This window comes from Condylura cristata, unplaced genomic scaffold (genome assembly GCF_000260355.1).
Source record: "Condylura cristata isolate star-nosed mole 26May11 unplaced genomic scaffold, ConCri1.0 scaffold00013, whole genome shotgun sequence".
Taxonomy (NCBI): Eukaryota; Metazoa; Chordata; class Mammalia; order Eulipotyphla; family Talpidae; genus Condylura; species Condylura cristata.
This window is the reverse complement of record NW_004567114.1, coordinates 33,216,399-33,227,673: the sequence shown is the minus strand read 5'-3', so window position 1 is coordinate 33,227,673 and position 11,275 is coordinate 33,216,399. Positions and strand designations below refer to the sequence as shown.

Below are 11,275 nucleotides of genomic sequence, written 5' to 3'. Positions count from 1 at the left end.
ACATGGATGTCCTTCTTCCCTCAACTGTGTGGCCCATTAGTCACTCACAGAAGCCTTTGGCTCCTGGACTTTGGGGAGGAAACAGGTTTGGATGAAGATTTGGGATAATAGCAGCCTCCACAAGGAGCTTCCCCCCATGAGAACAAGGCCTTTGGAAGTATCCTCCAAACCCACCTGACCCTGGCCCCGAAGGCACGTGTGGGCTCCCGGAAGCCTTGGGAATGCTCCCTCTGCTTCTGAGACGCGGGCCGCCGCCAACTTTCACAACCACCTTGAGAGATAGCAAGGAATGCATTATTCTCTTTATTTATGATTACTTTATCTGAATTAAAGCAATTTAAGCGCACTTCTGGCTTGTTGTTTTGTCACATGATCACTTGCCCCAAAATGCTGAAGTTTCTGGAAGAACTTCATGTACGTTCTATTTCCTCTTCCCCAAAGAGCAGAGAGAAGACATCTTTATAACGCCAGAAAGTTCCATCAGATATGCTACTCCAGAGGCTGGCAGAAACCAATTGGTGAAATTTAATAGTTTTTGAATGAATAAATGAATGAATACCATAACGGAAGTGATTTTTTTTTAATAAGGCTGAGCTAATTATAGTGATCTGTCAAAGGTTAAATTAATGCTTTCCAGGGTAGCTGACTCTATTTTTCAAAATGAGTCATCAAAAAGACCAAAACAACTCATTTCTTAGAGGAGTCAAAATGCAATTTTAAATGTCATGCTAAGTAGCGGCAAGATGCTGGAATGGCTTAGTCAGTGATTACTATTTAACAGTAATTTTAAAAAAGGGAAGGGCAATATTTGTTCCAATGTGGCATTTAAATAGTCAAAGCCAATTCTGCTTAGATAATGAATTAATTCATATTTACTGATAGTATATTTTGTTTATTCTGTACTACATTTCATGAGGCTTCAAGTGTATCATGATTATATATTTAATTGTTTTAGCTATATCAGGAGACTGGCATTGTCTTTTCAAAAAATGTCTAAGAGAAATAAAAATGTGTAAAGATTTATATTGATCATGATGCCCAACTATCAGGTGTGAATCCCTAAACACCTTTTTCTTGCTCTGTGATTAACTCACCCACACTTTTGGGGGCACTTGAATAGAAAAAGGAAAAGTAAAAAGACACCAGAAAGACTTGGCTTCTAACTTTCCCAGAAAGTACAGCACATCTTAGGTGGTTAGATGCCTCAATCAGTCTCTTAGAGAAGAGGTGCCTTTTACCAGGTTAGCATTTTTGGAAATACAACAAAAACACATTTAACCCTTTCTGGATCTTTAACCAATTGTATCTATGAGAATCTCTGTTCTTAATTAAGACTTATCTAATAGAGTTTTGGGGAGCATTTCTTCAGTGTGAAGCAACTCATTTATTTATTGACCAGGTTCTGTGCTAGAAATGCCTGAAGAATGTCACACATTTCCTGCTGTAAAGGAGCTCATGATCTGTTAAGTACTCAGACAGAACAACTGTAACAGAGGATGAGCAGTAAGCAGGGTAAGCAGAGGCTTCTAGGGAAGCCACATTGTTCAACTTAGGGAATAAGAAATGACTCCCCTGGAAGATAGGAATAAATCATATCTTGAAGCCTAGGTAAAGTTTATTCAAGTGATGAGGGAGGAAAAGAAAGCACAAGAAAGAACATGTCTTCACTGAAGAATTGCAGGAAGTATGCTGTTGCTGAAGCATAGTCATTCCAGAGTGGTGGTGGAAGGAGGCTTGAGAGCTCTGTTGACTAATATGGTAGCCAATGGCCATGAATGGCTATTTAGATATAATTTCAAATTTAAAATAAATAAAATTAGAATGCAGTTCCTCAATTGCACTGCCCATGTTTAATGTACTCAATAGCCACGTGCATCTATTGTGCTGGGGAGGACAGATGGAGATTATTTCCATCATCATAGAATATTTTGTCATTAGTGTTGCTGAGGCAGGTAGGGACCAGGAAGAGATGAATTTTGAGTGACATGCTAATGTGTTTGGGCTTTACTCTGAGGAGAGTGACATGCCAGGCAAGTGTTTTATATGGAGAAGAGAATGATCTTATTTACATATTAGAAAAATCATTATGCAGGGCACAAAAGGGATTAGAGAGTGGCAATATTTGGAATTAAAGAGACCAGTAAGTACTTCTCTAAAGAGGGAAGATATATTTTGGGTTTGGACTAGGTAGCACAGTAAGGAAGTATATTAGACACAGTGTGGGCTGGGGATAAAGAATTTGAAGTCATCACCACTTGGATAACATTTGAAGTTAAAGGAACAGATGAGTTCTATAAGAGAGAGTATGGAGTGAGACACTAGGAAAACCAAGGACTGGGCACTGACTGTGATAAGATCAGTCTAGGAGGAGAAACCCAGAGAAATCGCCAGTGATGCAAAAAGAGAACCAAGAGACTGTAATGGAATCCAAGAGAGTATTTTAGATAAAAGAAGTGATCATCTCATCAACCGCTTCAGAGAGGATAATAAAGTAGGGGTGAGTAGTGCCAGTATGATTTTGCAAGAGATAGGTCACTGGGGACTTTGATGAATGAACTTCCAGAGGAATGATGGGAGTCGAGGTGGATTGTTGGGTTAAAGATTGAGTGGGATTGAAAAAGTGACAGCAGCAATAAACTGTTCTTCCAGAAAACTTGGGCAAGTGTGTTAAGGATGACTGGTAACAATGTCCACTCTATAACCAGTGCACCAATGTCAATGTCTACCTCATTATTAGAGACTACTGTGTACATTCTTATGCTCTGGAATACATAAGTATGTTGTAAGAACAAATGGGGTTTTCCATGTCTTTACATCTTCACAGTTCCCAGTGTAGCTCTACAGGAAATGCTCTTCAATTCAGTTACTTTTCAGCTTTAAACTGAAGACTGTTACTGAACTGAACTACATATTTTCATGTTTTCCCTTCATGAAAATTTCTGTATTGCAGGTGAGAAAAAGATGCTGACAGGCCTATTATTTAACAGAATCTCATCTTTTCAGCAAATTTTGTGAGTTAGGGGTAAAAATCCTGCCACTAGAAAAAAAAAAGCAGAAGAAATAGAACAAGGATGACTATTTTAATAAAAAATTTTATTATGGTTATTTACACCAGCTCCTTGATAAGCATATAAATGTAAACTTTTATAGTTGGCATTATTTCACATGTGACTTATCCAAATTCAGAGTTAGTACTGTTGTTTGAGTGTACAGGTAGTGAGAAATTTTATTATATTCACAGAATATACATACACGTGCATTCAAGGTGTGTCGCTGTTTAAGCCAGTGGTATAGACACTGTCCCATTGGCCCTGCTTCTGCTCCGCAAATGCGCACTGGAGTCAGCAAGGTCATCTACATGCTCCTCACTCTTCTTCTCCTTCAGGCTGTTGATGAATCTCAGGGTGATCTCATCCCATTCCTCAGGCAGTAGCATCAGTAGAAACCCAATGCAAATGATGATGGTAGCAGCCAGGCGCACCACGTTGAATATCACCTCCTGCTTCAAGAGATCCACAGCTGGGAAAGAGATATCAAGTCAGTCACAGTCTAAGGCTGTTTCTTAGCTTCCTTGGAAACAAATGACAGAGTCAAGGCTACTTGTTTAGAGACTTGCAGAAGCTTCCCTTGTTCTTTCATGTTGGTCTTTTGTTTTTCCATATCATTGTCTATGCTGTTCTCTTCACTTGTTTTCCATCCCTTCTCTCTAAATCACATGCATCCATTGAGGCTCATGTCATCTGTTATAATCTCCTTGGCAGCATTACTTCCTAAAGCTTTTCCTCTGCATTTCTCATGCTTCTCCAGTTCCACTGGACCACTGAAGATTGTCTCAAGTGAGCCAAGCCTATTAACATCTAAATTTTTTCACATGGTATTCTTTTAACATTTTCAAATAGATGAAAAAATTATATAATTTAAAAATTAACCATTATTTTTAATGTGCTTCACTTATTTAATCTTAATAGTATATTACCTATGTATCTGATTCACATATGGTGCTGTCAACTAAGGTTATTGTAATTTAAAAAATTATAAAATAAATAACTAAGTTTCTCACTTGAAAAAAATGGAATAAAATAACTAGAAGTAAAATTTAAGCAATGAGGTGAAAATAAGCCATTTTATTATTTATTATTTATTTTATGCATATAAGAACTGGGGTGTAGGTGTGTGGGTTGAGAGGATTCACCAGAGACAGAATGGGGAGGAACAGAACAGGTGGATCTACTGAAATACACTGCTGAGGGGATCAGTGGACAAGACTGGAGAGGTCTGCTGTGCCATGTGGGCCAGCTCCCTGGCCAGGGGATCGAACTAACGACGCAGGTGGCTGGTCATAGCTTGGTAGAATTGAGACTTAACCTCAGGGAGGCCTCCAGAAAAGTAACCATTTTAAAGTGAATTTAGTGGCATTTTGTATATTCCTTATGTATTACCACCAGCCGTATCTGGTTCCAAAACATGCACTGAATAACGGAATTATTGGCTGACACATGCTGCCTTTTATTTTATATTTAATTTTTTTTGAATGGAATTTCCTTGCCTCTGATATTCTAGCTCATCAAAATCCCTCTGCTCTGGCACGCAGGCTCCTTGGATGTCCCTCCTATGGACACTCAACAGCATTCACCACATACCTCTGTCAAAGCAATTCTTTCTCCACTTTGTAATTACTCAATTCCTTTTCTCACCCTGTATACCACTTACTCCCAGAGGGCAGGATCTGTGCCTTATTCAGAACCTATCACCAATGCTAGCAGTTTCTACAAAATACGAAGAGCAAGAAAATAATTTGCTGAATGAATGAATCTGTAGGTGAATTTCCCTGGCAACTCCACTCCTATCCTTTTCCTCTGAAAAAATTTATTGTTCTTGGGGTCTGTTTCACACAATTTGGCATTGAATAATAAATACGTCGTACAGTTAATAAATTAGACAATTTAAAATGATACAGTTACATAATAAATAATATCAAATTACTCTGTAGAGTTCTAAATTATTTCATATATGTGATCTTCTTTTGCAAACTCAGTCCTCAGCATCTAAAAGGAGCAGTAAGGTCATTTCCCCCTCACATCCATAGTCCTGGTCACATAGCACGTGCTCAGTAAGCAACTGCCCCCCTGACCTTAGGTGAAGCAAGGTGACTTCCCAATGCTTACAATCTTTGAATTTTAAAGTCAGAAGAGTACTGTAGGTCACCCAGGTAACCCACTTCCATTTCTTGTTCCACTGACAGGTTTCACTTGAGAAACTATCCTGAAACATTAAATTCTCTTTTTGTCCCTAAAATGAGTAAAAATGTTCTTTCCCCTCTCTACTCCAGAGGGCCATCTGCTGTGCCCCCCGGAGAAGCTCCCCCAGTTCCCCATGGATCGTCTGATGAGAGCCAACATCCTGCACATCCCTACACTTTCATTAGTGATGTTTACTTCAGAGTCCCAGGCTGGGATGCCTTTTGTTTCCATAGGCCTTCCTCTAAAAATATCACAGAATTAGGTTGTCAGGGAGATTACATGAAACCCAAATGATACATTTGGTATTTAATTTTAAAAGCACAACCAAATAAAAACAGTGTTCGTAGCTGCAAATTTTAAATCTGTTGCATAGTTATTCTGCTGTCTGCCACCTTCACGAGATTTAAAAACATCTTCCCAGGCAAGGAACATAATTCACAATTGTGGAAGAAACAGCTCAGGGTGTAAAACAAACACGAGCAAGAGACTCATTGTGCACGTTCAAATAGGCCCAGTACCTGCGTTCCCAGGGACGCTGAGCACAGTCCCAATGGAAATCAGGATGGGGTATGTCAGCACCACACCAACATTCACCAGGATATTGAAGGCTGTGAAGTAAAGGAAGGTAAAATAGAGGCTGAAGGGGAGTTGATACGCTGGGCTCTTTTCTTTTTTACACAAAAGAATCAATGTCTTTGCTAAATATACCTTCGAGACTGTCTGCACCTTTGACCAATGAATCCTTTAATTCTGGAGATGGATGCATGCGTATCTTACCTGAACTGGGTCTTCTCTTCACCTGCTACCCTGACTGCTAATCTCTTGCCAACCAGCAAGAGGGGGTGCATGGTACAAGTGCATAGAGGTGAGATAACCAATTCACTATGTTTCTCATTAGTGCTACACAGTTAGACTGAGCCAGCCAGAGGCTGAAAGCAGGTAAATGACTGAGGTATGTCACCCCACATTCCTCCATAACTAAAAGGCTCTGCTTCTTACAGGGAGATCTATCCAAAGACTGCCTGTGATTTTTTTTTTTAAGATTTATTTATTTATGTGTACAAGAACTGGGGTACAGGCCAGAGATGTGAAGTATGAGAGGATTCCCCAGAGACAGAGTGGGGAGCAGAACAGGCAGATGTACTGAAATACACTGATGAGGGGAGCCGTGGGCAAGACAGGAGAGGTCTGCTGTGCCATGTGGTTCACCTCCTTGGCTGGGGACTGAACTTGTGCTGCAGTGGTGTGGATAGCTTCATAGTGCTGCACTTTACCTCGTTGTGTGACCAGGGAGGGTCTGCCTATGCTGTTTTAGCCTCTCTCTTTTTTTTTTTTTAAAGATTTTATTTATTTATTCATACAGAACTGGGGTACAGGCCAGAGATGCGGAGGGTGAGAGGATTCACCAGAGACAGAGCCGGAGCAGAACAGGCAGATCTACGAAATACACTGCTGAGGGAGCAGCGGGCGGGTCAGGAGAGGTCTGCCTCGCCATGTGGTCGCCTCCGGGGCAGGCGTGGATCGAACTCATGCGGAGTGGCTTTAGTTTCTTAGTGCAGTGCTTTAACCCGCTGCGCCACCAGGGAGGGCCCTTAGCCTCTCTTTTTTGAGATGAGCATCACAGGGGCAAAGGTGTGTTCAACGTAATTCACCAACCCCCAGTGACCTTTTCCACATCTTGATTTGTGCATAGATAACCCAAGAGCAGTTTCACAGAACCAACTTAGGGCCCTTTAATTAAAATCACTGACCCTTTTTAGTTAGAAATTGTAATTTAAAATAACTATATGCCCTATAAAATGATAAAAATATATTTTCAAGAAGAAAAGGAGTTTTAAATAACATGGGGTTATTTTAATATATTTCAATAAGTGTTTTTAGGGGTTATCAAGATGAATGTTAATAGCTACAAAAGTACAGAGAAGCTCTCTATGGAAATGAATCACCCAAGTTGCCCAAATATTAGTAGAACTAATGATGGTTCTAGAATCATTCCTGAATAGTAGGGCAAAATTTATTTCCTACGTTTTCTATAATTCTGACTTGAGTGACGCCTACTAGCAGTAAGCTGGAGTCACTTGTGTAAGGTCCTGACTCAACAGAGCTGTGCTCCTTTACAATTTCTAACAGCAGAGGCAGCAATCAAGGCACAGGGGCCTCCTTCCATTACCAACAGCCCCTCTTTCCTGGTAAGACCTCCATGGGAGTCAATATTATAGCAACTCCACTTTCTCTTCATGCTTAGGAGTCAAATGCAACACATTCTCAAAAAATCGGCAATTTCTAAAATACAGCACAGACAGTGTCCAACATCCCACTGATATTTTATTGGCTGAACTGAACATTTCAGCAGATTGGATGACAGTATTGGAGGCTTCACCAAACAGTGTTGTCTGCTTGTCCTTATTTCTTTGGATGGAATACTTACATGCTCTTTTGACAGCTTAAGGACAAGAGCGGGTATTCAATGTGTTTTTTGTAGCACAAGGCACAGCCCAAGTTCCAGAGGGTGTCAGACACATCAGGCGAATGGGTGAGGCCAACCCGCTTGGGCTAAGTCACTCACTGGAAGACCGGTCACCAGAGAGGAGGCGGTGGGGGGGGGCGCAAGGTGAAACTAAGCAAGGGAGCAAGCTGTAGTGACAGCAGATATGGGGAAGCTGAGAGCAGAGGCTACTGTTGGTCTCTCAGCCCAGCAAAATTAGATCCTATCTGATTCCTATGGGAAGAAGAGGGGTGGAAATACAGACGGAAGAATGGGAGCTCTGAGGGTTGTGAAACCCTGTGGAGCGTAATGGGAGGGTCTGCCTCCCATGTTGTCACTGAGCAGCCTGGGCACAGTGACGGCGGCATGCTCGGGGGACGTCCTAGGGGAGCTGTCTAGTGCTGGCAGGCTTGCGCTCCGTGGAGAACAGACACGGTCATGTTTGGCGGAGACCACCAGTACCCAGCAGCCTGAGCAGGTTCGCTTAGGAACACATCTGAGACAAGCCAAGGGCTTTACGATGCTGGAAGGCTCCTTTGCAGCAAGTTGGAGATCATGTGTTTACAGCTGGGGCCGAGATTCACTGAAATTTTGGTTATAATTGTTCCCTGTTATGATCTGAGCCAGCTATGTAGATACTTTTATTAGGATGTTTTGGTCTTAGGGAGCCTACTATTGATTTCTATTTAGCTTAGTAAAGGTTATGAGAGGTCATATCCACATACTTTTGACCTTCCAGGATAGAATTCAAAGGACCAGTGATTAATGTTTGATCTTTTTCTTGAGTGTTTCCTACCTTGTTTAAAAATTCCCCTTAGGATCACGGGTGAGAGTAGAAAAAAGATGACCTAAAGCCTATGTGGGAATGAAACAAGGGCAGGTTTTTTTCTCCCCAAGAGTTGCAGTGTGGTTTCAGGTTATGTTTCAGATTATGTCACCTTGATAAGAAAGGTCAACAGAGGGTTGGTGAATGTTTCCACTCACGCCTGGTGGGTGGGCAATGTGGAGTGGGAAGAGGGGTTGACCTTAGGTGGTATGAGGAAATGGGAGTCAAACGAAATGGTTTGAGTCAAAGAGACAGAGTCATTGGGTGGTGGTGGTTTGTTCAGGGAGAGAACAGGCTTGTTATTGTTCAGCTTGAGAGTGGGAATTCCTGGCGGCTCACACAGCCTAAGAATTATAGAGTTGGGAGCGAGAACCTTAAGAGGCTCCAGGTGACTTTTTTTGACCATCAATTAGGCAAACCTATTCGGGTGGGTAACAAAACCTGTTCTTCCTTCTTCTTTGGCCTAGAGAGTGTTTCTTGTGTCAAATTCATTCTCCCTACTCAGAGTGGACAGTTTAACATGTACAGGTCAGTACGTGTCTGTCACCTCTCTATTTAAAGTGGCTTTAAATCCATCCCTTTCAAAGTGTCCTTCCGGATCTTTATAATCTACTCTCCTCTTTCCTTCTTCCCACACCTCCATACTCAGTGTTTGCCATTTCCATCTGCTTTGAGTTCCTTAAATGTGTCATCCGCACTGCCCCTCTGCCTCAGACACTGCTATGCATGAAACACAGAGGCAGCTGACATCATCAAGGAAGAGCAGGCTGCCTGAAGACCAGCCATGGTCAGGGTGGCCTGAGTCTCCAGAGCATACCTTTCCCGGTGGGAAGCACACCAGATGAAGAGCTCTGATCTAAGCAAGCCTGCAAAGAGTCTCCTTAACATTCAGTGACAATCACTAACCTTCAGCAAGGCTGAGAAATAGGAGACCAAGGTGCGCAAGGGAATAATCCACTGTGATAATTTACCTATCCCAGGAAAAGTCAAGTGACAAAATGAATGGAGGGCAAATTGGAGGTCCACTTACCCAGCCACAGTCCAGCCATCCCACAGAGACAGCCCCACGGCAGAGCTGCAAATGAGGACCAGTGCTCCACCTTGGTGAAATACAGGATGACCGGGGTGAAGGAGATGAAGATTAAATTGAAGAAACCCAACGTAGAGACAAAGTGTGCTGCCTCACCAAGGTTGGCACTTCCAAGGAACATCTTAAACAAAACCTGAAATGGGAAAAACTCTTAAGCTACAAAGAGGGAGAGTTTGCTGAATCAGAAAGGAGAGTTCTATTCAGACCTGCATATTTATTTCTAAACCTGCACAGTGAACCAGCCAGTTCAGAGTTTATACACAGTTCCTACCTTGTCATATGGGTTGTTGAAATAAGGAATGAATTAAAATGACTTGTAGCCTTTATATGAAACAGCAAATGGTTGTTCTTGATGGTGCCATGTACACCCATGGGGATGGGGTGAATGATGAATAAAACTGAAGATAAGTCTAGAAAACTCTCCCAGGTGTGAGATGCTATCAATTCTTTTCTTCAAGCATGGGATTTGTTTCCCCTTATTTTGACAGTTACTGAAAACTAAATTGGACAGAGAGCCTGTCATTACATTATTTATAGAAATAATAATGATGCCTTGGGTATATAAACACTGTTCTCCTTGAGTTTAAAATATTTTTAAAAATATTGTGTTTATTCTCCAGATTATAAACACTTCTCTTTTGGATTATTAATGTGTTTCAGAGGAAGACGGCAAGGAGAGGCTAAGAGCTAACTTAAAATCACACAACAGGCTGTGGAGGGGCCAGGTCTCTAGTCCATATTTTTGTTATTTTTTTCTAATTCCTCTGCTCATTTCTAATCCTCAAACAATGTAAAATAGAGCAGATCTTTTGTGTAGTGTATATATGATTTTCCACATGGTAGCAAACACTACACTCCTAGAGCACAGTCAGGAGAATTCTCTTTCTAGGTAATCATCTGGTTATATAACAAACTCGGCTACAGCTTTTATTTCTTTTCTAATCAATCAATCAATCAATCAATCAATTAATATTTTACATTCTCGTTCATTTTTGCTCTCACCTCTCAGGTACAGTCCCCATTGAATTCCCACCACCAATTCACCCCTGTACCATCACCATAGTTCCTTGTTTTCGTCCCTCCTCTTCCCTGCGAAATGTCTCTGATTTATAGTTGCCTGTTAATTTATTAATTTCTTCTTATTTTTTCCTGATCCATTATTTGGTTCCCCTATATACTTCCTACAAGTGAAATCATCCAATAATTTTCTTTTTCCTTCCGGCTTATTTCACTGAGCACAATCCTTTCCAAATTCACCCATTCAATTGCTTTTAATTTCAACCAAACTTGTATTTTTCTTTTGAGAGACTTAAGAGAACAGAGCATGTGCTAGTTTTGAGTCACATCAGACTTTTCAATGGAGTCTCAGTTGGGGTGCATATTAGACACTAAAGACAATTGAATGAACACTTGTCAAGCATTTCATATGGAATAATGGGCCAGGAAATGTCAGTATGGAAATGAACTTCATGCACTCAGAGAGCTGCAGTGTTGGCAAATAATCAGAGGAGGCTTCCAGAAGCCTCCTCTTACAGAGAGAATTCTCTCTTACAGAGAGAATTTTCTCATTGAAACACTGAAAAAGGTGAAAGTGGAATGGTCCTTAGCTACCTCCAGAAAGTTGACTTTTAAAA

General features: G+C 41.1%; 1 protein-coding gene across 2 annotated transcripts in view; it reads right to left on the bottom strand.

The window, feature by feature from the left end:
- Positions 1 to 3,076: 3,076 nt before the first annotated feature.
- SLC35F4 (solute carrier family 35, member F4) overlaps positions 3,077 to 11,275 on the bottom strand; it is a 190,539-nt gene continuing 182,340 nt past the window's right edge. Inside the window, exons 6-8 of one of the 2 annotated variants that reach the window (XM_004681838.2) lie at positions 9,582 to 9,774; positions 5,759 to 5,848; positions 3,077 to 3,519 (exon numbers count right to left, since the gene is read on the bottom strand). In XM_004681838.2, coding sequence (XP_004681895.1) covers positions 3,278 to 3,519; positions 5,759 to 5,848; positions 9,582 to 9,774 — 525 coding nt within the window. In that variant the 3' untranslated portion in view covers positions 3,077 to 3,277. The remainder of the gene's footprint in view (positions 3,520 to 5,758; positions 5,849 to 9,581; positions 9,775 to 11,275) is intronic. The other variant, XM_012724675.1, reaches the window with a different exon arrangement.